The 26,996-nt window shown below is 34.2% G+C and overlaps 1 protein-coding gene and 1 pseudogene across 2 annotated transcripts; both read right to left on the bottom strand.

The window, feature by feature from the left end:
- Nucleotides 1–3,904: 3,904 nt before the first annotated feature.
- LOC128166066 (uncharacterized) lies at nt 3,905–9,109 on the bottom strand (annotated as a pseudogene).
- A 6,048-nt stretch (nt 9,110–15,157) lies between these two features.
- On the bottom strand, nt 15,158–21,406 carry LOC128164443 (polypyrimidine tract-binding protein 1-like). 2 transcript variants are annotated; one of them, XM_052828253.1, is made up of 8 exons: nt 21,293–21,406; nt 19,682–19,715; nt 19,417–19,509; nt 17,760–17,857; nt 17,306–17,427; nt 16,751–16,825; nt 16,438–16,501; nt 15,158–16,100 (listed from the first exon to the last, which is right to left on the bottom strand). In XM_052828253.1, the coding sequence occupies exons 1-8, from the start codon at nt 21,362–21,364 to the stop codon at nt 16,032–16,034; spliced, it is 627 nt and encodes a 208-aa protein (XP_052684213.1). In that variant the 5' UTR covers nt 21,365–21,406; the 3' UTR covers nt 15,158–16,031. The 2 variants fall into 2 exon arrangements, with proteins under 2 accessions (XP_052684213.1, XP_052684214.1); XM_052828254.1 differs by having other exon boundaries at nt 17,306–17,424; nt 21,293–21,405.
- Between the last annotated feature and the right edge of the window lie 5,590 nt (nt 21,407–26,996).

Below are 26,996 nucleotides of genomic sequence, written 5' to 3'. Positions count from 1 at the left end.
TAATTCAAAACGCGCATAAAATTCCTATGTACTTATTTGGAAACAATATTCTCTATTTATTGAGGCTCTTCAACATGATTTGAAGGTTTATTTACATGAAATAGTCAAACTTTAAAGGGACTTGGACACGATTTGACTTAAAATTTTCAAATTTTATTTTTCTATTTTCAATGGTTATACTGATAAATATAGAAGTTTATAATGCTATGTCAAAATTTGAAACTCAAATATTAAGTTATAAGCAAGATACAGAATTTAAAATTCTTTGTTTTGTAAACAAAGCTCGAATATTGTCATTTTTACATATTCGTTGTATTGGTGTAAATTTCAATCAAATGTAACATTCTTTTGTTGATGATAGTATTTAAGAAGATATTGAATTAGTTTAAATTGTTTTTACATGTCATTTTGTCTAAGAAATGGTAGTTCTCTACATAACAATTTTTGTAAACAACAATAAAACTCGAGCTTTGTTTACATAACTATCAATTCTTACCTCTGTATCTCGCTTGTAACTTGACGTTAACATTTAATATTTTGGTCAATCATTTAAAATGCACCAAAACACTATTTTATACAAAAAAAATAAAAATAAAATTTTTGATCTCAAATCGTGTCCAAGTCCCTTTACGTTTAACTTTAAAACCAAGGTTACATTTCCAATGACAAAATAAACGAACAACTTTAATGAAGTCGTATTATCTTAAAAGGCAATTGGACATCCAGCAAGTATGTAATCTCATATCAAATAAACTCAAACGAAAACAACTTCAAATGGGAAATTTAGCATAATTTTGCCTCAGCCAGGTTTTTCCGTAAACCTAATAGGCGATGAATTTAAGGATATACTAAAAGGTTTTGTGAATACAATTTTTTATATAATAAACGAGTCTTGTTGTTTTCCCATCTATTTATTAAGCTTTGAGCCTATAGTTAAAGAATTATGCGAACGTACGATATTTTGTGGAAAAAATTAATTGTATAATTACGGTAGAAAATATATGGCTTGCTATCTAAACTTGCTCTTGCAAAAATAAGGACACTAAAACTAAGGTCTGTGAATTTAATGAGGACCATACACTCTGGACCACCTTTCTGTAACATTCTGTGTTTTCTGCGCATATATTGATATTCATATCTCACAATCTGCATAAATAGAGTGTTCCGCCAATCTTTGGCATATCATTTTTCTATTTGTTTTTCTTTTCTATAAATGATAATTGTTTATTGACAGAATGTTTTTAATCTAAATCTGCTGAATATTTTGTTGCGGTTTTTTTGTCTTTCTTATTTGCTTATGATTTTATGCATTGAACTTTTAACGTAATTGTCTTTTTTTAAAATTTAGTTTTTCTATTCTCGAGTGTGTCCGTCAGTTTTATTTTTAAATCTAAAATGCTGTTTTAAATTTGCTTTATTAATATCTAATTATCCTCTAGATTTTTACAAATGAGCATAAAAGTCTTATTTCCTTTTATTAACGGGGTTTTCCAAAGGAAAAATCCGGTAACTGAAATTGTGAAAATGGCGGGCGGGCGGCTGTCAAAAGGGTACCCTTATTGTACGGATAACTCTTCCTACAGTTTCCAAGATAAAAAGTGACCTTTTGCAGATTAATTGGCCATTGATAAGAAGTGTGCATATTGTTAGGATTTTGATTTCTAATGATTTATGAAAAAATTCCAGCTGTTGAACTTAGTCATTCTTTGGCAAAAAATTGCATACAGGGTACCCTGATTGTACGGATAACTCCTCCTACAGTTTTCAAGATAGGAAGTTGTTCTTTTGCAGATCAATTGGAAATATATTAGAAATGTGCATTATGCTAGGGCTTTAATGGATTATAGATACTGTTCACACAAAAGAAAACCCGATTTGCTGTCACATTGACAGCTTTTCTCTTGTCTATGATAAACGTTAATTAATAGGGTCAAATGATATTTAAAAAGATTTTACAAAAGAACCCCTTAAAATGATTTGTTCATGTATTGTAAAAGCATACAGAAGATTTCACTCTGTCCCGTGTCTATTTATGAAGATTCTAGACTACCTAAAACCTTTCTAAACTAAGTTTTGCTAAAATAAGTATTTAAAACAGCAAAATTTGTTTGTAAAGATGATCAGGGCTCAACAACCTGAATCACTTTTGGTAATAAGTTTCTAGATATATACATGTGCTAAGTTTTTGAAAACTCTTAGAGAATAGTGCTTGGTCAGTATCTTTAAAATTCAAAGAAAGAGTTGCCTCATCAGCGGTCTTACCTCGATTAATTATTCAAATAATGTTGCAGTAACTTATAATCTTACATGTATGTTTGCGATAAGCAGTCATTGAATCAAACCGACTAATTTCATGTAAGTGTTTTTAATAATACTTTTTAAAAACTCTTTAGAGTGTGTATTGTAGTAACTATAACTTCTCACTTAACAAAATCTGCATAAAGGAAATCAATTTTCTTACTAAAATATAAAGAACCCATAGAGCTTAGTCATTTAATTGCAAAAACAACAAGTATTAAAATACAACAATTTAATGAAATAGCTTAAACTCCGTTTTAATAGATAAATCATATTTTAAAAATGATTCTAAAATAATGAGTCCTGTAATTTTCAATAAAGAAACATATTTATAATGAAAACCATTGTAGAAGATGAGATATAAATGGGAAAAGTATTTAACAACTGAAAAAAAATTAAAATATAGCAATGAATTAAAGGAAAACCAGAGTAAATACATTTTTATACAAAATATGATAGACATTTTGTTTAGAAATTACATATGTAAAAATAGAAACATAAACGATATCAACAATTTAAGCAAAATTACCTTTACAAGTTGAAACAATGTTAAATAAACTAAATGTTGGTAGCTTCACAGAGCTTTGTTTGTGGTATTGTAATTTCTCAGAAAAACCTTGGATGAAATAATTATGCTGAAACAATTTCTAAACATCAAAATTTAAAAAAACTCTCATACAATCGCATAACAAATCCACTATCATATTGTTTCTTTTATGCACGGAGAAAAACTGTTTTTTTGGCATGTAAGTATTATTAAGAGAATGTTTGCAATAGAAAAAGACAGTGCTTAATTTATTCCTAGTCTTTTTAAAAGCCAAAGTTTCTATCTGTATTTTAGTCCTGAACTGTGCATTAAAAAGACTCAGTCATAGAGAGTTTGGTTTGAAATGATATATACAAGCAATTGATAAACCTGATGGTGTTAAAGAAGATTTTAAAAATATCAACAATTTCTGAATAATTCTTAATCTTCCCTTACTGAGAGCCTGGCAAGTTAAGTTGAAATCGACCCAGTGGTGTAAGAAGTCGAAAATGTAAACAGGTTACGGATGGACGGACGGACAAACAGACAAGCGGATGCCGGATTAAAAGTGATCAAAATAACTAATTTAAGCTTACCGCTCAGGTTAGCCAAAAATATTCATCAATATGTCTTTCGATGCATTCATATTCCTCATAAATCATGATTTTTATATGTTAAAAAAGGAATCTAACAATATAAAAGCCAAGAGGTTAGCACCATATACAAGACAATGAAAGCAAGTTTTTTATGAATTCAAATTATACCACCCACCAAAGAATGAAATTAATGATAGTATATACACAATATGTTTACGGCATTAAAATTATTCTAAAATCGGTATTTTTCCTAAATATAATGAAAAAAGGAATGTTTCATTGACATTATCAGTTTAAAAAATAAAGACCATGATGACTGAAAAGCATTATTTATTACATATTTGAAGATAAAATAATATATCCATAATATTAATTTTATTCAAATAATAATGAATGATTTTGCATGGGGCGTGAAAATGGTATAAACACATCTCTTAGTAAACGTATTTCAAATAAGTAAATATTTTCTTTAGTTATATATCTTTCAAAAAAAAAAAAAGCGTTCAGTTACGGGAAAATGTGTTACAGTATCAGCTAAGGCATCTAGATTTTCCCGAAAACAACCGTTTTTCAACGATTTCTTGATGGTCGTTTTCATCTTGTTGTATTTTTCTTTATCTTCTGCAGTTGTAAATTTGGCATCAGGTTTAAAAATCCTAAGAATTTCAGAATTATTCTCCCTGCTACTTAAGAGAAAATCTTCTAGGTCCCCATCTCTCCAAATAAATGTTTTTTTCCTTTGTTGCCAAATCAGTAGAAAGTGCTTCAAAACCGTTAGGGTCAACAAGAAAGTCCGAAACGAGAACTCCCTCAAACCTATTATAACTTGAATAACCAAGTCCAATTTTCTTAATACGCTTGGTTGACTCTTCTGTTACAATAACTGCGTCCCTATCCAAGACTAGGCAAAATTTTATGTTCAATTTGTTGCAGAACTCTGATATATTTTCTCTTAGAGCATATCTCGTGACTCAATATTGGAAGAATATCTTCGTACGTCTTTGAGGACCGTTGTATCAAATATCGAAAAATTGCTTCCAGAACAATTTTGTCAGTGCTTCCTTCAACAAAAAGAACTTTTGACGAAAATAAAATTGCTTTTAAGTCTTCCATTTTTACAATCTTCAAATATTTATTGCTCTCAAGTTTGTCATATATATTAACGACGTCAATCGCGACATCATATTTCCTGGAAAAGAAAAAGATGTTTTTCAACGACATGGAGTCGAGAAGATATGGAGTGTGTGTTACAACAATGATTGGTCGAGAAGATATGGAGTGTGTGTTACAACAATGATTGGTCGAGAAGATATGGAGTGTGTGTTACAACAATGATTGGTCGAGAAGATATGGAGTGTGTGTTACAACAATGATTGGTCGAGAAGATATGGAGTGTGTGTTACAACAATGATTGGTCGAGAAGATATGGAGTGTGTGTTACAACAATGATTGTTTTGTGTCGACTTTCGTGATGCAGCACTTCTTTTAAACGTTCAATCATCTGAGGATGCATTCCGCGATCGGGTTCTTCTAAACAAATTGTTTTTAGTGTCCTGTGAGCCATTATGAGAGAAAACTGTTTTGCTTCTATGATCCCAACTGAGGTCTGGAGCAGTGGAAACTCATTCATTCCATTTTTGACCTGAATTAAATTTATACGATTCGCATTCGGTGCTTCCTTCCTAAAGACAATTTTACTGGGATTTGTTAAAAAAACTGAATATTTCTTGCTCTTTCTGTTTATCTATAATGTCGCTGTCCAAAAGTTCGGTAATAATTTCTGCATGAACAAAAGTGCCTTCGTAATTTTTTGTTTTATTTTCCGATTCTATCAATTTACTCTTTGTCCACTGAATTGTGCCTAGTCCTCTCGTGGGTAAAATTCCAACAAATTGTTCTTCAATTTTTCTCCATAACTCTTGACACACATGGTAAGTCTTATTTTCTCTTTGCTTTATTTCTATTTCTCCTAATACTTTTACAACGAAATCTTCATTAAAGAGATCCGTGATCCCCTTACTAATATGATTTTCCTTTGTTTCTATGTACCCTCTAAGGTCATCCAGTATTTGAGAAAGTTAAACATTCTTTTCGAGATTAACAATTTTACCGTCACTTCTCTCTAAATATTTTTCAGAACAAAATTCTATTTTTCCTCCTAACGTGTACAATTATTACTTTGTGAAACATCGTACCCTCCTCATCCAAGTCCATTTCTTTTTCTTTCTTATTTTGACTTCCCTGTTCCTCTCCCTGTTCTCCACTCATTTCTTCAGGTTTATTGTCTTTTTTCATTTTCTTCTTTTGACTTCCCTGTTCGTCTCCCTGTTCACTCATTTCGTCAAGCTTATTCTCTCTTCCTTTTTCTTCTTTATCTTCTGATTTCACTTCAGGGTTTGCTTTTACTTCTTTGTCAGTTTGCATTGTACTAGAGTAATTGTCAGTTCTGGCATCTACTATCATTCCTGTTATAACAGTTGGCCCATATTTATCGATATCAAGATAAAATTCGCAAAACACGTATGCTCTTTCATTTGAGTTTGCTCTGTTGGTAAGAGATGAGTTGAGTCTGCTGTCCATACATCTTCTGATTAGTTCAAGGACTGCCGTTTTTCCCGTTGAGCTTGCACCAACAAAAATGTTTGGGCCATTTTTGGTTTTGGAAAAATCTAAGACAAATCTCTTTTCGAAATGAACAAAGTTCTGTAGAGCCATACCACGAAGCATCTACAAATTATCACCAATATTATGTTTTGTTTTTGTCATATGAAATTTAATCATTTGCTCTAAGGATTTAAAATTTGATATCGCATTACATCAACCACATGGAGACTTAATTGCGGTTATTTAATAAAATAAACTAATTTGTTGTTTAAAACGGAATGTAACAGTGAAGGACAATTAAGGAGAAACTAAAACTCGAAGACTATCTGATGTTATATAGGGAAAACATATGATTTTAAAATACATGTATGTATAAAAGTGAAACAGGAAATTTTTTGAAAAAACAAAAACTCAAATAAGGAAGAGGAAAATGCGATTTTATGAGTAGAAGATTACATTTGATACAACCCATTATTAATTTGATCATTCTAATTGAGTTGACAGTGACAATACAAGCTAGTTTGCGTGTTATAAAGAACGCCACGTAAATAATTTATCAAAACTTCATTGTTTAGATAACATTACTCACGAAGGAATATAGTTATTGGATATTTGTAGAAAGTAACCCTATTGTTAATATCGCATCAAATAAAAATGTACATCTTTCTAAGAACTGGACAGACACGAGAGGTAACGCTTTCCTCATTGATACAAGTTTATTCGAGATTTTCCCAATAGATTTTTCACATCAGTATTTTTATTTTCTAGATAAAAATGGATAATCGGGATCTACCGGCATCTATATTACATCCCGGAAGGAGATTGCGTAATGTTATAATAAACTATGTTTTACATTGAAGACAAATAACTTTCTGCTAGGAATTTAACAGTCAGCGAAGGCTCATTTACGATTTTTAAGTATATAAGTATGTGACAACCACAGAGGTTCAGTTAATTTAAAACAGCGCTCAAGAGATTTATTTTCTTTTAGTTTTCAGTTGTGTGCAATATTAAGTTATGTCAAACTTGCATTTTAGCTAGTTCACTAAACTACCACAAATCCCAAAACTGTCTTTGCTAAAAGTTTTTAAAAAGGATGAAACGTTATAATATTTTACGTAAAACTGAATAAGATATATCCTATTATAACAAATTTCTGCATCTGAAACCGTATTGTATTCAGTCCAATATAATGAAGTACATGTTTAAATAATCATTTATCTAACAGAAATCATCCTTTTAATGCAAAAATATAACATAAGCATTGACTATTCAATGCATCATTTGACCCTAAATATTAGGCAATAGCAAACTGGTTTAAAAGAAGCATCTATCGTAATTAAAGTTAAACGAGAAACAGTACACTTTAGAAGGACTATGGACAAAAAAAAGATTAAAGGTCATATGAAACGATATCCTGACCATATTGAGTTATATACGGAAATGAGTTCATAAGTGCTTATTTAATCAGACTGACATTGTTTTTTGAATATTTTATGCAAAATGTGAGCGCCACAGTCGATCAAAATCACTTATTGGCGAAGAGGAACATTGACTTACGCGGCTTACCTCCCTTGCTTATGTCGTTAGTAAGACCCAACATCCCTATAAAGCTATGTTGTGAAAACAAATATCCATGTCATTTTGCAGCATTTTAAAAGAAAAAAAAATACTATTTTATTTAAAAAACTTGTATAATTATACAATAATCAACCACGTCAGTATTTTTTCTCTCAAGAAATGAAATCGTTTGCGTTTATATTTATAATAGCGTGTACATATTCAGTTTCGAGAGTGCATGGAGAATGAATGATTTTCTTCATAGATCCACATGCAAGTATAATATGATTTTAATATATGCATGATGCCTCAAACATTTTCATTGGCCTGCCTGATACTTTTTTATGTGACAAAATAAATCAAATCAATTAAAATGCTTTAATTCCCTTTAAATGTAGCTCAATCATTATACGTATCGAAGAAGAGAATGATGTTTCTATTTTAAAAAGATAAGGATAACTCATTAATCAGCTATTAATGTTGGAGCATTTCTTTCGTTAAATTTACACTGTAGTACGGGATCTTCATCATGAGAAGCTGCTATTAGATTTATTCATTAACGACCAATTAAAAATAAGTCATCTGTAGGCTACTACGAAATCAAATTATCTCATTTGAAAAGAAAGACACGTTCATATTTGCAAAAATTACTGAAATTTAATCGATAAACTACTTTAAAATTACACTAGTTTTGATGCATTGTTTACATCGGTGGGTCTGTGTGACAACATAAATCCACAAAATCAAGAACGATAAGCGGGGAATAATTTTTTCAGGTGCTCAGTTTTCACGGTTATTTCTCAGTAATGCAAAGGCAAAAAAATCTTACATCACGTATTTTAACATTTGTTTATACCAAGCTTTATATTTATAAAAGAAAATCATAGTGTTAAAAATCGTTTCATATTACCTTTAAAGCCCTTTGATAACACACCATCAAGTCCTGACCTTTTATTTATACTTCAAAATCTATTAGTAAGAATGCACATTCCTCTACACCATTGGCATTATACATCGGACATAAAACAGAAACTATTTTTACAACACACATTTATTATTACAAATTATTACCTTGGTAACTGGCGTATTAACATTCAATTTCTATGAGGTATGCCAATATTACTTCCTAAAATTTAAAAATTCCATATAAACGTTAACACTGCAAAATTTGAAATCAAATCACAAGGATGATTAGAATTTGTGTTAAAAAAGATTAGGGTCAGCAAACCACCATACACTTTTCCAAATATTAAAAAGTTTTATATGTGATAAATCTATTATTCTTTAAAGTTATTGAAATAATTAAGGAAGAAATATATAATACTGATAGAAATAAATGGAACCACTGATCAGAGCATGCAGTTAACAAGATGGAGAACGATAAACTATAAAACTACCTGTTGCAATGATCAATGCATTGACCTGATCCATCGTTGAAATACATGGTTGTAAACTGATTTAGATGTAATTCTTTGTCAAAATCAGTAATTTCATGTCTTCCTAGTTTACTGACATTTGATTCTACATGTACATGTATACATCCGGAAACTCTGTCAGTAATGCTTGTTCTACGCTCAGAACATGGATGTGAACAAAAATACCATCAGTACCAATGCTATTGCTAGAAATATCAGGAAAATAAAGTTCTGGTGTATATGCTTGTATCGCTTCAAGCAAAATGCTGAACAGGAAGTGATCTGTGTTTAGAATTTCACATACTTCAAATTCACTTTAAAAAAATAATTATATATATAATAAATACAAATAATAAATTTGGTGTTTAACAGATTTTTTCCCTTTAGTGTGCAACGCCGTGCATAGGTAAAAGCAATGTTTTGGCTTGTCTATATGGCCGATTGGTTAGCGCTGGCCGTGCACTGCTAGGATTTTAAAGAACGGATGGGGTGTTTATCCTTAATGGAATGACCTTTTCTGTTTAGTTTTGCTTGTTGAGAATTGATTTAGAGTTACTGATTTGTTTGTGCGTTATAATTAACATGTCTCATGTCCGCATCTAGAACCAGTCATGCTGTTTGATGGAATATGACTCCTTATCCAATAAGATACGTACTCTACCTAAGCATGTAATAGTTGGACAAGCGTCTCTTTCTATGAGAAATAATGGAGATATATGAGAGACCATCTACCCATAGTTTCGAAATTCAAACTATTAAGTAGATTTTTTTTTTCTTAACTTGAATATTATTCAAAAGTTTCTGTAAGATGGGTTTTAATTGACAAATACCATGAGTGCTATACATATAAAATAATATGTAAATTTGAATCTTTAAAAGGATCTTCTTCATTATCTGTCGAAGTCCGAGTACAAAAGAGGAAATTTAGGTACCCTATCTGTTTTTGTTTGTTTGTTTGTTTGTTTGTTTGTTTGTTTCTTTTTGTTTTTTGCTAATGCAATTAATTAGTTTTAGAAAATATGAATACGGACGTTTACCTTAACAAACAAAAAGGAATGACACCACCACGCTATTTGCTGAAGTGTTAGAAATACTAATGAGAAACAACACTATACAATTGGAAGGGTAGAAAGTGCAGATAAGTAATCTATCATGGAGTAATATTTGTTATCAAAATGTTTGTTATCTATATCACATTTTATCTATAAAAAGAGTAATTCAACCAACTCTTTGTTTATGTTACCATACTTGCTTAATCATCTTAATTGAACTATTAATTTGTGGTCTTGAAATAAATGACACACTCAGATTGAAGATTTACTCAATGTTATATACTTATGCTTATAGTACTAATAACTATTGTTTACAATTCTTATTCATCATTGTCATTAGTCAGGATATAGTCTTAAGATTGTTGTGGTTTAATGTTTAGATTTTTAGAATTCACCATACCGACCTAAGTTTATATAAAGGGTTTTTACCATCTAAAGCATTTTAGTCTTGTTGTCGCCGGAAATACAGAAATTCCTTAAGTTTTTACCCAGTTTTAGACAGTTCTTGTAACTATAGTTCTTCCGTTTATCCAAAAGCATCACATCTGTGTTTCATTATAAACTACTAAAGTAAAATGAGACAGAGTTTTGATTGACGTGGAGATCAGATGGAACCCTGTAAGTGCTTCATTATCTCCTAACCTCGCACCCATGCCTAAACATGCCAGCTAAACATTCATAAACTCTGTTTTCAATTTTGCTGCATGGTTGAAATCTGGTAAAGATTCTATTACCTTTTGAAAGGTTACCTCATACTTTGGTTAAACTGAACATGCAAGCTAAGATGAAGAAGGGAATTCAATCACATAATATTTTTCTAATGGCTTGTTTGTTAAATGCATTAACGGACAATACTTTGCTCATGAGATAGAACACATGCTTTTCTAAGAAAACTTGTTTGTCGAATCACCCAAATCAAGAAGCTGAAAGACAGCACAGAGGCACCAAAGAAAGGAAAACTGACTGATGTTGCACCAGTTTACCATTTTTTTTAGTGAAGCGAGGTTGAAAACGAATCTAAACAAAAAGAGTGGAAACAAATTCAACAACGGAGGAGGATATCAAAGTCATCAAACAAAAGAAATGATAAATACAGACAACGATGATTGTTTAGAAGATGGTGTATGTACCTGGGTAAACATGGATGTGAGCAAGCTTCAGAGCATGACAATTAAAGATATGTATGATATCAAATTGAAGAAATAGATATCGAATCAACTGCTTTATATAATTGAAGAGAAGAATTCTCGTTAATTGCTAAGACTGTTTTAAAAAAAAAAACAAAGAACTGTCCATCTCATATGCATATTCAGTAGGGGTTGTCATTAAATGTCAACTGTTTGGTTGAAAAAAATTGTCTTGATCCCAATGCTTCCTTATGACAAACTTGAGAAAATTTAGATTTTTGATAGTGTTTAAACGTAGTTTTCCGTTGCAGCACATGTTCTTCCGCTGTTTATTTGTATTTAGTTGTGTACATTTTACAAGTATGGCTGTGTGAGTTATTGCACGTTTTATTGTAAAGTTACAACATAACTTATCCATCCTTGTGATTTCCTGTTATATTTTATAACCGTTGACTGCGTTGTGGGTTTTATTTTTAGAAAATGCGTACATTTTTAATCCAATCGGGCTCCTTTTCTCTCCGAATATTCAGAAACATTATACTCCAGGCAATTTGTTGCGTGAGGATAAGTTTTCATTTCTGATCATTAAATTGTACATTTTCAATAAACAAAAGACTAATATTGGCTGAAAGTTTTTATGGCGGTGGGAATTAATAATTCTAGGTCTTATCTAGGTCTGTCGATATCATTTCAATAGGTATAGCTGTACCTACTTACGCAGGCAAGTGTACCCCTAGTCTGGAAAATATGCATAATACGTTAATTCTACTTGTAAATTCATATTTTACAATGCCAAATAAACTATCTTGAATAAAAAAGTTCAGTGAAAATTGTATATTTACAGAGTTTAGTAAGGGATTATATTTTGTGGCGAAAGGTTTTTAAGAAGAAAATGAACATTTATAATAACTATGTTGTTTTAGACTACTCTAACTTTAGCTTCCTTATTTACAGTACAGATCAAATTTTCAGATAGTTTGTGCATTGGAATATCTTCGACTTGTTTTGACACATATTTTAACAATTTTTCAATATCTTAATCGGCATATTAAACTGATATTTCATTAAAAAAAATCTCCAGACCCCCTCCCCCGGAAAATAAAAAAATTATTAAATTTACATACTAAAATTATAGCAAATATGCCTCGGACTAACCCCCCCCCCCCCCCCGATTTAGAATTTCATGATTTTGGTAAAAAAAAAATTAACCTACGTATGATTTTTTGGGGGAAGCGATAGGTACCAGGATTATGAATTTCATGATTTGGGGACTTTTTGTTTTGGTCAAGATTTCTGATGATAAGTTTAGCCCCCACCCCTTCCGACTTTCAATTTGGACCCCTCCCCCCGGAAAAAAATTCTGGATCTGCGAATGATTAGCTACTTTATGAATATGCCATTGCGTCGATTTGTTGAAGTTGGAGCGAGCTTATGCTATACCCCCTGTGTCGGCGTCCGGACCTTGTTAAACTTTTTGTTACAGGTCCTGCATCTTACTTATCTTCACCAAACTTGCATGGATGATGCATGTGGACATACTTTAGACTTGAGAGACTTGGATGCTGAATCTGGGCCATGAATTTCAGATGCTGGAGGAGGTAAAGGTTTTTGGACCAGGTTAAAGTTTCTGTAGCAGATGTCCTTTGATAGCCATTTATAATTACTACTGGTCCTTATTTCACCAAACTTGCATAGAAAGTGTGTTTTATGATACTGATGCACATGACAGGCTTAAACGCTGAATCTGAGCCATAGGTTTCGGATGCTGGATGAGGTTAAGTTTTTAAGAGCTGGATAAAGTTTTTGGAGCAGGTGCCCTCTATAGATTATATTCAAGTTATTACTGGTCCTAACTTAACAAAACTTGCATGGATGGTGCGTCTTATGATACTGATGCACCTGACAGACATGAATGCCAAAATCTGAGCCATAGGTTTTAGATGCTGGATGAGATTTAGTTTTTCGGAACAGGTCACATGTTTTATCGATAATAGCTTGCATAAATGATTTGACTAAATACTAATGAATTAAAGAGAAAGCTTTAAATGCAGAGCCCGATCTCCATTATCAAGGATGCTAAAAAATCGACCTCACTCAAACCTGCTTGATAGATGTGTTTGTACATTGAAGAAACAAGTGAAAAGCTGTCAATGTGACAGCAAACCGGGTTTTCTTTTATGTGAACTGTATCCACAATCCATGTCAACCCGTATTCAGTGAAATGGAGTACCCTATATGGAATATTTTGCGAAAAATGACTAAGTTCAAAAGCTGGTATTTTTTCATAAATATTCAAAAATCTAAATCCTAGCAATATGCACACCACTGATATATGTACTTGTAAGTGATTTGCAAAAGAACAATTTCTTGTCTTGAAAACTGTGGAAGGAGTTATCCGTACAATGAGGGTACCCTTTTGGCAGCCGCCCGCCCGCCATTTTCACCATTTTAATAACTGGATTTTCCGTTGGAAAACCCGGTTAAAAATCATATACAAATATTGACTGTGGTTAAGGGCAACATTGATTATATTAGCCCCGAGGGACGAAATATTGCCCGACGCGATGCTAATATTAAAATTATTGACTATTTGTCTATATAGAGTTAAATAGTGATAATATACTATTAAATATAGCACATTCAGTATAATAAAATAATTAGTGCCTGTTTTGGAGGGTAACTGTTGAAATTGACACCCCTCGAAAAACATTGTCAACCTGTCAATTTCAACAATTACCCTCCCAAACAGGCGCTATTTATATAATATTGACCTTCTAGGTCACATGCAGGTAAATATAACGTTCTGTTTTCGAGATAGTTGTATTTGAGCCAATCACAGAGCTAGGATTTAATCCATCATATAATAAAATATATAATTATCTTACTTAATCAGATGATATTGTATTTTTGAGATGGTTCACGGATTGTTATTGTCATTTTTTCATCATATGATATGAAACAATTTTTCAAATTATATTGTATCATGATACAATATCATATTATGTGTCTAATATGATCGATATCATACTATATTAAACAATGTAATTTCATGTTACAATATGTATTGTGATGTATCACATGATATGTTATAGTATCATATAATACTACATTGTATTATAAATATTGTATAATGTGATTAAATACAATAATGTATAACATGATGTAATGTCATAGTATAGGTTACAATATTATATTCATCATTATTTATTACAGTTTTATATTGTATTAAATGAAATATATTGTAAGTATGATAAGATGCAATATTGTATTTTAAATTATTGTATTGATAAACATGGTATCTCATAATACCGTATGAAATGAACATATGATTATCATACAATTTTTTAACAGATGATATACAATATTGGGTCAAAACAGAATCCATGAATATCCAAGATCATCAACTATGATTTTCATATAATATGATAAAGGTGGTCTCATAAAGGCGATGCTTCATCTCAATGAGCTTTGTAATTTGTGATTACCTATGTTTTAAATAAAGGAACACGAACAAGTTTGTGTTAAGAATACCCCACTTCTTAACATTTTTTAAAAGTCACATACTCTTTTCTACATTTCGTCCAATACTTGTAGATTTCTCTATATATTCGGGTGTTACAATTTGAGTAAAGGCATCATGAAACACTCGTATGCACATTGTCTCTCAGATGACATCATGTTTAATAGATTTCAATTTCAGTTATTACAGTCTAAAATTTAAGACATGGGTAGGGTTCTTGAAATTCTTAATTCATAACTTTCAACATTATATTGGCTTCTGGTCCAATACGTTTGAGCAAACCAAGACGACAGATAATCAGTGATCACAATGGGTCAGCGAGAGACCCAATATATATAGTAGTATATATATAGTACCAGCAAGAGAGGTCCAGAGATCACGAGATGAGAGTCAAAGGTCAAGGTCACAGGGAGCTGGAGACAGTGCACATAGGTAAAGAGAACAGAAAGAGACAGAAGATCAAGTGTCAAGTTTAATGCACAAATATACAAAGTACTATGGTGATGACAAAGAAAACAAAAAACAGACAGAGAAAATCAGAGAAGGATTATATAGCTGTAATGACAACAGAGGCTAATTTTGATTTGTTTTTATTACAAATATGTCGTAATATCTTAACAGTTGATCTGTAACATCTCTGAACTGTGGCTCTCAAAAAATCAGAGACCAGCAGTAATAAATAAAAACATCTCCGTCTTGATAAAAAAAAGCTACAAAACATCAACATAGTACAAAAAAAGATGACTTTTGTTCCCATAATTCCCTCAGATCCATTTGTGTCAGTGACAGCAGTATACCCCCCGCCATGTTGTATTGCTATGGTAACTGACATTACAGTTGATGATTCGGTTCCCCTGAATGTTTTGGACACTCTAGTCTGTCCTTGGTAGTTAAAGCTGGGTGATTCAATAGATATGAATGCTGATATCAGCACCAATGAAAACCAGGCTTACATGTAGAAATGGATTTCTTTGTGTGGGACGTTGAAAAATACTGGAGAGCCTGGTTAGAAACACATCATATAGTAGACCAACAATTTCAACAATAAAAATAAATCAACTATTAAAAATTGAAACTGAACAAATTTGACCCCTGGGGTCCAGTGTGGTGTGGGGCGAGGTCAGTGAGCCGGTCAGTGGTTCCTGACCCCCCAGACACCACACTGGACGAGAATGGTAAATGTGAGATCATTGCACATTCAACATGGCATTTGTAAAACTCCAATGCCATTACCACATAAAGGCACTTCACATATACCACCAGAGCCCCACCCACAAAGGGAGGCAATTAATCAACGTTCAGTAATGTCATGATGGGCTGCACACGGCACACACTATATGGTGGACTTGGAAAATGAGACTCGCAGGTGGTTGGTGTCACTTAGGGGGTAGTTGTGCATAGCCTGCAACAAAAACAACCATTCAGTTATCACCGACAACTTATCGATCAAAGAGCATAACTTTCTTACTCAAAGAATGAAAATATTTCAAACTTAGTTTCTATCTCTATTTCTACTGCAATAGTCATCTTTCTTTTCATTGTCAAATTATTTGAAAAGGGGAATAAATTTACTTGATCAACCTAAGATACAAAATTGTATTCTTAAAAAGTGTTTAAAAATAACAATGCAATTAATGTTTATGGTAGTATTTTACTGAATGCAGCAATGTACGAGAGGCTTTCTATCTCTCTACCACGAAAAGAACAGTACATACTAACAAAAGAGTACTAGTACTTACTATCAGTGCTGTCACCGCCTCATCAACTGAAGCCATCTGAATCAGCGCCATTTTTCTGTCTTTCCTACAACACAACAAGATCAATGTCAAATTTATATAGCACAGTTTAAAGAATTGAAAAAGTGTGAAAAGTTGAGCAGAAGCAATGGGCTTTCACTAAACATCATTGAAATATCAGTTTGATGATTGAAATATCTTCAGCACATCGAGTTGTTGCTTAAAATGACTCTGAAGCTTTACTTATTTTAAATGCATAAAAATTTTTGATCTAGAAAATCTTTTCAAACTATTTAATATTCCTCTGGAAACTTACGGGAAAAATTTGAATGCTTTGACTTGTCCATGCTGTGCGAAAGCATCAGATAGAAAGTCCTCCTCTATGTTGGGTCTGAAAAAGAATTCATTTGAAACTGTTATTTAAGGGTTTTGAGTATAAATATATTTATCAATCATTTAAAAATTCTAAATACCTTATTTTTTATTTACCTGATTATCGGTTAAAACTGTATGATAAATCTGAAGGAATGCTGTTGTTTTGATTATACACTGAATCTATAGCTACACGACAGCAATAGAATTGGCTTCTAAATGGGATTTTGTGTATCTGATATTGATAGAATATTTAGGTTTGTTGATTTTTTTTTTAAACTATAACTTGGTCTGACATCCACTGAATATAAGGGTTCTTGATTTGAAGTATCCAGACACTTACGGAATGTTGGATAAATGCAGTAACTATCCTGACACTTACAGAATGTTGGATAAATGCAGTAACTATCCTGACACTTACGGAATGTTGGATAAATGCAGTAACTATCCAGACACTTACGGAATGTTGGATAAATGCAGTAACTATATGGACACTTACGGAATGTTAGATAAATGCAGCACTGCGGATGGAGGGAAGATGTTCTGACAATTCTTGGAGCCGGGGCGTTTGAAGCGGTGTAGAGGGGAGTTGGTGAAGTCTTTGGTGAGTCCAGCATCCTGCTCAAAACAAAAGAGATCAATTACACACCTCACTCTATACTACTCACTACTCACACCCATCATGTGTGTAGGAATTATTCAGTACTCACACCCATCATGTGTGTAGGAATTATTCAGTGCTCACAATACAATCAGATTTATAGATTCATTCACTGATAACAATCATTACAACCATTTGACAGAATTATGCTTAAGAGATTATTTAGTGCTAACAATCATTTCATAGTTCCATGCTGAAGATTCCTTCATTTCTAACAATCATTTAATTGCTCTATGATTAATATTCCTTCATTGTTAACAATCATTTAATAGTACTGTACTGTAATGCTTACCGGTTGTCCCTCTTTGGGCATCTGTACCAGGGTGTGTTTGGACTGTGTCACGCGGATATTCTTACCCCACACCTTGACTTTATCCAAGTGAGCAATTGCTGTAACCAAGATAAAACAAGTTGTCTCACCAAGATCTTTACAACATCTCAACAATATCTCACATTTCAACAATGCCTCACATATCAACAGTATCTCATATCTCAATAATATCTCACATCTCAACGGTATCCTCTATTTCAACAATATCTGACATTTCAACTATGGGCAAACATCACCAAGGTTTTCAACTTCATTCTAACATCTCTACATTTCACCACTAAATGATGGACCGGTTTTTTTCACAGATTCGCAAAGAATCTTGGAAAGTCTGGGCATTGTAGGTGCACGTGTATGGTGTTAGATGGTAATGTTTTAGCATAAAATTTAATTTTAACTGAAGCGGAAAAATCAACACTAAATGCTGCAGTATGAAATCTTTTGTAGAACCATTTTAACAAGAGCTTGGACTTTGGGTAGTTGTGTCAAACAGCATGGTGACGTAGGCCTGTCTATTTCATTGTAGGCCACCCAGCCATTGCTCTTTGAAATCAACAAGATTTGTCTGGCTTTTGAGGTAAGGCTACGCAATCAGTGTATATTTCGCTTAAAACCAGTGTCATTTTAACTTGCTTTGACGCAAGAAATAGATAGTTACATCAAACTGAAAGTCCAAGGACTTGTTAAAATGGTTCTATTTACTCTTATATCTTAGTTTAAATAGATTTTGTATTAATTTATATCTTGGCATTCATTTAATACCTTGATTTGCATGTACTCATTCTTAACTATGTTTTACATCACTGCATTTAATTTGTTCAAATTTTCAGCAAAATAATATGTAGTGTGTAAAAACATATAGTATATTAAGTGCTTTTTTTAAGCAAAATGCAAAATTTAGTGACTTTGAAGTAGGGCATATAATCTTAATAAATAGAACTAGTTTAAATCATGATTAAAAACAAACAGTATTTTATCCTTCATGTGGAATGAAGTGATACCTAATTTTGAGAACCTTAACATTTCTACTTGTCTGTTTATGCAGCATTTTGTCAGGTAAAGGAACAAATCATATCATTATGATTACCCTCATTGTCAATGCCAATCATGTAAATAAAGAATTTGAGGATTTCTCTTATATTTGTTACATGCATTCAATATCATGATCTTAAGTCTGTCACATATTTTTCTACCCTTGAATTGTACACAGTTTTCTAGAATAAAGACCCTGAAGGGCTTCGATAACATTCAAGTTATGTAAGTAGAATTTTGGGGGAAATTGAAATTTAATGCACACAGGATTATTCCAGCCCCATTTTTTTTATCATTTGCCCTCATTGACAGTGGACAAATTTAAAGCAGGTCAAATTGAAAACTGCAGGTATCTTCTGTTAAATAACATTCAGGCAAATTTAAACAGGGTGAAATATCTAATTACTGCGACATGTCAAAAATAAAACGAGCAAAAATAATTCTGTGTACTATAAAGAAATACTAATTTAAAAATTCAAATGTTTAGAAAAGTTGATATCTTTAACAAAACCAAGATGATGTGATGTGAATGGGGTGGGGGCTGGGGTGGTGGGGTGGGGTTAATTGTACCTGATGAGGCGGCACCTACCTAACTGAGCTTGATGAGGTTCAGCCATCTGCACCAGGGCGTTATCTTTCTTGTTGAACAGAATTTTCACTCGGTGCACGTCACCATAGACACCTGTACAAAGTCAACACATGTAACAATAGAGGACTCCACTGGCCAAGTAAATCACAGCAGAACAAATTGATTCTCGTGCTCTTTATGAAAATTTCCATCTATGTACAGATAATACTACAATACACAGGAAACAGACTAAATAAAAAAGAAGTGCTTTAAAATACAAACGTACCAAAAAGGGTAAAGAGAGCGTCGGGCGTAACCTTCTAGAGACAGGAAGTTAGCAGAGCGAAACCAAGAATCCGAGGAGAAAAAGTCCACGTGTAGAACACCAGCAGAGTATGGGAATAAAAAAAAGACATCAATAATTTAGTGAATGTGGTTACTTTCTAGGGACTCTAGCAGTGTGCTACATTAGTCTATACAAAATCAACATGCCCACTTATGTCATGCTATTAATTCCCTAGTACAAGCTATTCAGTCTCACCTCCCCACCCACCCACATATACACATTGTCTTATAATTGTACATTCTCAGACATGGTCCTTACACTGAGGTACAGATTAACCCTTTATACCAAGACTTCTCAATTAACCCACAGCAAATGAGCTCTATTTCAAGCTTTTTTTAAAAATACCTAATTTCTCTTACACCAAAAATGTGCACAACCTTACACATACGATACATATATGTAAAAAAAAAAACCTAACCCTGTGATACTTTTGATATTTTATGTTACGGGCATTGTAAGGTTTTTTTTCTGTTTATTAACAGGTAATGTTAAGAGCTTACAATAAGATGCTCTCAGCTAGCTATAAATAGGGGCTTTCATAAAATCCGTGTTCTAAGCTAACTATAAATATAGGGAAATATGAGCTCGTAAATCTATGTTTTGAGCAACCTAAAAGAAAGTGAGGTCATAAATTGCTGCTTTGAGCTATGTATAGATTTGGGAGCTCATAAATTGGTGTTTTGAGCTTGCTATAGATTTGGGAGCTCGTGTTCTGAGTTCGCTTTAGATTGGGGAGCTCATTGGTTGGTGTTCTGAGCTAGCTATATAGATTGGGGACAAGATGAGCTCGTTATGCTGTGGTAAGCAAGAAATACACTTCTGTAAAAAAATAAAAGTGAATAAAGAAATATATATATACATTGATTTGAATAAAATCTAACTCAGGTCTACCAAGATAGCAGGAAAAAATGTAGATTATACGGACTGAATAGCTTAAGAATGGTGAAAGCAACTGTAGAGCTGAGTAAGCATGCCTCACATGAAGATAAGCATTGGTAGTTACAAAGCACGGGAAAATGGGGACAGACTGCACAGAATTCCAAAAGTCCTTGTTTACTCTGGTATTTTATTTCATACATTTTGCATTGATATGCCCGATAACGAAAATAATCAATCTTTCCATTGGTCCATCTGAAGTAGAATTTGTTTTAAATGTTATAGGGCTGCGTTCTTCCTGTGGGGTCAGCTTAGCACAGTACTGAATCAATCTGCTCAATGGCTTATAACAATAAAAATACACCAATCCATAAGCAGCAGACTAGAACACTTGGCAAGATTTTTATAGATGATTAGCAGAGTTCTTTACAAAAACTAAAGTAGCTAACTTTGCTAGCTCACCCGCTAACTTTGTAACAGCAAGCACCTGTTGGAGTGGTCGACCATAAGCTAGTCTTCAGCCCCAGACAAGTCAACAGTGGCTAGCCCCACCGTGATAACTTAAGTGGGCCTCGGTCTTCCTCAACCCCCCCCCCCCATTGGGCGGGCTAGCTACTGCTCATTTGCAATGTTAGCTTCTTAGCGGTGGCCTACAGCATTGTGTGTAACACTGACCTGTTCGTCGAGATTGGAGACCAGAAGCACTGCGTTTCCTGCTCCCGCTGCTGCCACATTCAACGTCATCATCCGTGCAGCTCACAGAGCACTCGGAACGCCGTAACTCGACATCTGAGAAACTTGAGCTATGAAACAAAATATCAAAATTTATATACAAACAAAAAATTTTACTTGACAAAACCAAGAGCTGTTCTTGATTACTTGAAGAACTTCTCATGTAAATTTCACCAGTAAATTTGCATACTTTTATCAAATATTTTTTCATCTTATCTAGATTTAAGCAGTTTCAAAAAAGGAATAAATTCATAAAGTACAAATCAAGCCGTCTGTGACATACACATATACGATCCACATCAATTATCATCTATTGTCAAATTTACAAATCTATATCAGCTTTTGATTAAACCTTAAAGAAACAAATCTAATCTAAACTCAGATGGACCACCGTCACTATTTTCATGCATAACCGTTGTAGACTGAATATTCAATAAATGCAGATTTGTAGTTTAGCTTTATCAAACAAGATAATATTGGATAATAGCCCTAGCATTACTGAAAGCACATCATAATCGGATTTTGAAACAGGAATTACATAACTAAATATTACACAATACTCAATAGCAAACTACAGACTTTTATAGAGGACGGAATGCAATCAAATGATTTCCGTGTTTTGATTCAAGCCTGTTTACAGAAATAACAGCAGTGAATCATTCACATTAAATTTCATGGCCTGTGAACATTCCAAGGGTCATGACCTCTTGAAGAAGCAGATTCACTCACCTGAATTGTTTCCACTCAAGTTACTTGCTAAAAGAGGAAAGAAAACGAGAGAGTCAGAGCAGATCAAGAGGCAAGAAATCTTCTCATGCCAAGCACACACTCGGGATTCACTCTGTCAATCAGTAGTCTTAATACACCCATTCAGCATTGGTTAACCAATCAAATTCCAAAACACTGATTGACAAAAGCAGCGGAGGTGTTATAGTGAAGTTAAAGACATGCAGCTAGAGTTAGTTCTTCTAGTCCACTCCACCGTTACACATGGTCATGTCAAATACAGCCTCTGTCACTACTCCGTAAGGTTAAACACTGTCACTGTCACTACTCTGAAAGGTCAAACACAATCTCAGTCACTGGTCTGTTAGGTCAAACACAGTATCAGTCACTGGTCTGTTAGGTCAAACACAGTCTCAGTCACTGGTCTGTTAGGTCAAACATAGTCCCTGTCACTACTCCGTAAGGTCAAACATAGTCTCTGTCACTACTTTGTAAAGTCAAACATAGTCTCAGTCACTGGTCCATCAGATAAAACACAGTCAGTGTCACTTGTCCGTAAGGTTAAACATAGTTTCTGTCTCTGGTCCGTAAGGTCAAACACAGTCTCTGTTACTACTCCGTAAGCTCAAACACAGTGTGTGTCACTGGTCTGAAAGATCAAACATAGTCTCTGTCACTTGTCTGTGAGGTCAAACATTGTCTCTGTGTCTGGTCAGTAAGGTCAAACATAGTCTCTGTCACTACTCCGTAATGTAAAACACAGTCTCTGTCAGTACTCCGTAATGTAAAACACAGTCTCTGTCACTACTCCGTAATGTAAAACACAGTCTCTGTCACTACTCCTCAACGTCAAACATAGTCACTGTCACTGGTCTGTAAGGTCAAACACAATCTCTCTCACTACTCCGTAAACTCAAATACAGTCTCTGTCACTACTCCGTAAGGTCAAACATAGTCTCTATCACTGGTCCATTAAGTCAAAGACAATATCTGTCACTGGTCTGTTAGGTCAAACACAGTCTCTGTCAATACTCCGTTATATATAACATAGTCTCTGTCACTAGTCTGTTAGGTCAATCACAGTCTCTGTCATTGATCTTTAAGGTCAAACATAGTCCTGTCACTTGTTGTTTAGGTCATTGGTAAAGTCAAACACATTCTCTGTCACTGGTCCGTTATTTTAAACACAGTCTCTGTTTCTACTCCCTTGGGTCAAACACAGTCTTTGTAACTCAAACACAGTCTATTTTTCTACTCCGTAAGGTCAAACGCAGTCTCTGTCACTGGTCTGTAAGGTCAAACATAGCCTCTGTCACTGGGCTGTAAGGTTAAACACATTCTCTGTCACTAGTCCTTAAGGTCAAACATAGTCTCTGTCACTGGGCCATTAAGTCAAACATAGTCTCTGTCACTACTCCGTAAGGTCAAACATAGTCCCTGTCACTACTCCGTAAGGTCAAACAATGTCCCTGTCACTACTCCGTAAGGTCAAACATAGTCTCTGTCACTTTGTCCGTAAGGTCAAACACAGTCTTTGTCACCACTCCGAAGATCAAACACTGTCTGACATTGATCTGAAATGCCAAAAACAGTCTCTGTCACTCATCCGTAAGGTCATGCTCTCTGTCACTACTCCTTAAGGTCAAACACAGTCCCGGTCACTACTCCGTAAGGTCAAACACAGTATCTTTCACTACTCCGAAAGGTCAAACGCAGTCTCTGTCACTTGTATGTAAGGTCAAACACAGTCTCTGTCAGTGGTCTGTAAGGTGAAACACAGTCTCTGTCACTGGTCCGAAAGGTCAAACATATTCTCTGTCACTGATCCTAGGGTCAAACACAGTCTCTATCACTACTGTGTAAGGTCAAACATAGTCTCTGTCACTACTCTGTAAGGTCAAACATAGTCCCTGTCACTACTCCATAAGTTCAAACATAGTCTCTGTCAATGGTCTGTAAAGATTAACACAGTCACTGTCACTACTCCGTTAGGTCAAATGTAGTCTCTGTTACGGGTATGAAAAGTCAAACATAGTCTCTGTCACTGGTCCGTGAGGTCAAACATTGTATCTGTGTCTGGTCAGTAAGGTCAAACATAGTCACTGTCATTGGTCAGTTAAGTCTCAGTCACTACTCCGTTTGGTAAAACACAGTCTCTGTCACTACTCCTTAAGGTAAGACACAGTCTCTGTCACTACTCCGTTAGGTAAAATACAGTGTCTGTCACTACTCCTTAAGGTAAAACAAAGTCTCTGTCACTGGTCCGTAATGTCAAATATTGTCTATGTCACTGTTCCGTAAGGTCAAATATAGTCTCTGTCACTGGTCTTTAAGGTAAAACAAAGTCTCTGTCACTACTCCGTAATGTCAATTATAGTCTCTGTCACTTGTCTGATAGGTCAAACACAATCTCTGTCACTGGTCTGTTAGGTCAAACACAGTGTCTGTCAATACTCCGTTAGGTCTAACATAGTCTCTGTCACTGGTCTGTAAGGTCTTTTTCACTCCACTGTAAGGTCAACATAGTCAGAGTCAGTCTACCACTTCTAGAGGTTAATTGCATTTGATTATAAGATATTGAGGTTAGTCGTTGTTGATTTTGAGGTAAGTCTAAGTTGATATTGAAGTCAGTATGTTTGTGGTTGTTTCACAGGTGTTCGTAGGTTGTTGATTTAGTCATTATTGATAAGAGCAGCAGACAGTGTAAAGGCGCAGCCTGACAGGAGAGAGAAGGACATAATAAAGAGAATTAGTGATAAGTGCCTAGTACCATAAACAAGTGTTCCTCCCACATTGGCGTCACCGTAGGCCGTTAGTTGAGCTGCTCCCATCCCTGGGACCATGGGTGTCACCAGGCTACCCGAACCTTCAAATTCATATTACTACGTGATAACTGGCTACAGACAAAGCATAAAGCGATTCACCAAAGCGGACACAACTGCTATCTACACAGTAACACCCTGTACTGTTTAATGTGGAGATATGGATTAAGTCACACCCTGTACTGTCTAATGAGGGATGAGGGGCACACATTGGTATCAGTGCAGGCTTGGTGGTTTTTTTCTTTTTCTTTATCTTTTACAGGAACAAAGCAAAACTGAGATTCTAATTAAGAACTGAAGTTATTTCCGAACATATCTAATCTAAAATTTTCAATAATCCATAATGATGCATAATAATTTAGAATAATTATTTTTGTTTTACATCAGACAGCTACAGTACCGATCACACCCAACCTAACACCAGAGTAAACCCCAAATAAACCCTGGGTTTACTTTCTTGGTTTACTTTGGGTTTATTTTGTTTTAAATTTTGGTCCACTCGGGGTTTACTTTGGGTTTACTCGGGGTTTACTTTGGATTTACTCGAGAATTGCTTTTGGAGTCAACTATACACACTGAAGTGTGAAGCAGACCTGTATTTTATCTTATCATCCTGCCCCTTGTATAATCCGAATACACATGTAGCGTATGCTTTCAGGGTATACTTCTGATCGGTGTTTACTCTCTGTGTCCACTCTGTGTCCACTCTGGGTTAACTTGGGGTTTACTCTGGGTCCACTCTAGTAAACACAGAGTAAACCCAGAAAGTAAACCAAGGGTTTAGTTTGTGTTTACTTTCTGTTTGGTTGGGTCTGATCGGTACTATATTATTTCAGGTTTAGATATGTATTAACATATTGTAACGGTGAAAGATTGGGCGTTCGGTAACTTCAACGGGATGTAACTAAGGAGACTACAGTGGACTCTCCCAGAATGCTGGTTATCCCTTTGACGGGTGGAATGACCCATTGTTATACTGAGAAGTTTTCAGAGAGAATTGACCTAGCAACTGAAGTGAAAGGACGCATAAACGCAAAGCTGTAGAAGAAGAAGCGAAAGAGAGAAAGAGCAAGGGTCGAAGTGAGTAGCACCAGTGGGTAGAGAAGTCGAGAGGAATTGTGGTGGGGTACCAGGAGAAGTAATCCTGAATAAGGGTGAAATAACCTGGTACTCCACGAACACAATAAGAACTCTGACAAGTAACAAGGTGCAGGGTGCCCGGCTCTAGGACACATACACACACCTCGCCTTACATTGATTATTTTGTTTTAAATCCGATCATTCATACTCAGGCAGAGTAAAGAAAAATTATTAATATATATAATACCTTATTCACTTGAAAAGAACTCAGTAGATAACACGTTACAATATATTCTGGAGGATAAGGTATAATTTCTATAATTTGTGTGACGGGGGCTGTTTCTAGCAGGGGTGTGAGGGGATGCAGCAAGTGTCACTATGAATACAATGATTTGACAGATTACTGCTCTTAATCTTGACACCAGGGTGACCTTCACAAAAAATCAGATCTTTAAAATTCACTGTGCAATTTTTAAGCATATTGTCATACATGTATTCTTACTCCTTTTTTGAAATAAAAAAAATCACAAAATGAAAGTGAATAAATGTGAGAAGGTGCACTAATTAACACTAATTGAAGTTTAAATTCATAGTACATAACTAGTTTAAAATCTGTATAATAAAAATTTTAGTTCTATGATTCAAAACAATTTTTGTTCAGTTAGTATTTATTGGTAAAAGCAGGATTTAAATAGACATAGTTCCTAACTTTTTACAATCATTTTAGGGCTGTAGTAATTATTTGGTCTGCTAATTACAATAACAGAATAATCCATGGGTACGGTACCAGTGGACTCACCGGTGGCCTCGTCTCACACACGTTCAGCGTCTGAACTCGCCGGTTTTAGACTTTTAACTGGCGGTAAAAGCATATCGTGCTGGAACTCTTGCTAGGTGTCATCACGGGCTATAAACAGCCCGTACTTGGAATGAGTCCAAAATCACAGTAATCCCCTCCATTTTTTTAAGAGGAGTAGGTCCACGTCTGGTTCTAACAGGACCACCGAATGAATGGGAAA

Source organism: Crassostrea angulata, chromosome 10, assembly GCF_025612915.1.
Source record: "Crassostrea angulata isolate pt1a10 chromosome 10, ASM2561291v2, whole genome shotgun sequence".
NCBI classification, from domain to species: Eukaryota; Metazoa; Mollusca; class Bivalvia; order Ostreida; family Ostreidae; genus Magallana; species Magallana angulata.
This window is presented reverse-complemented; position numbering and strand designations above follow the sequence as displayed.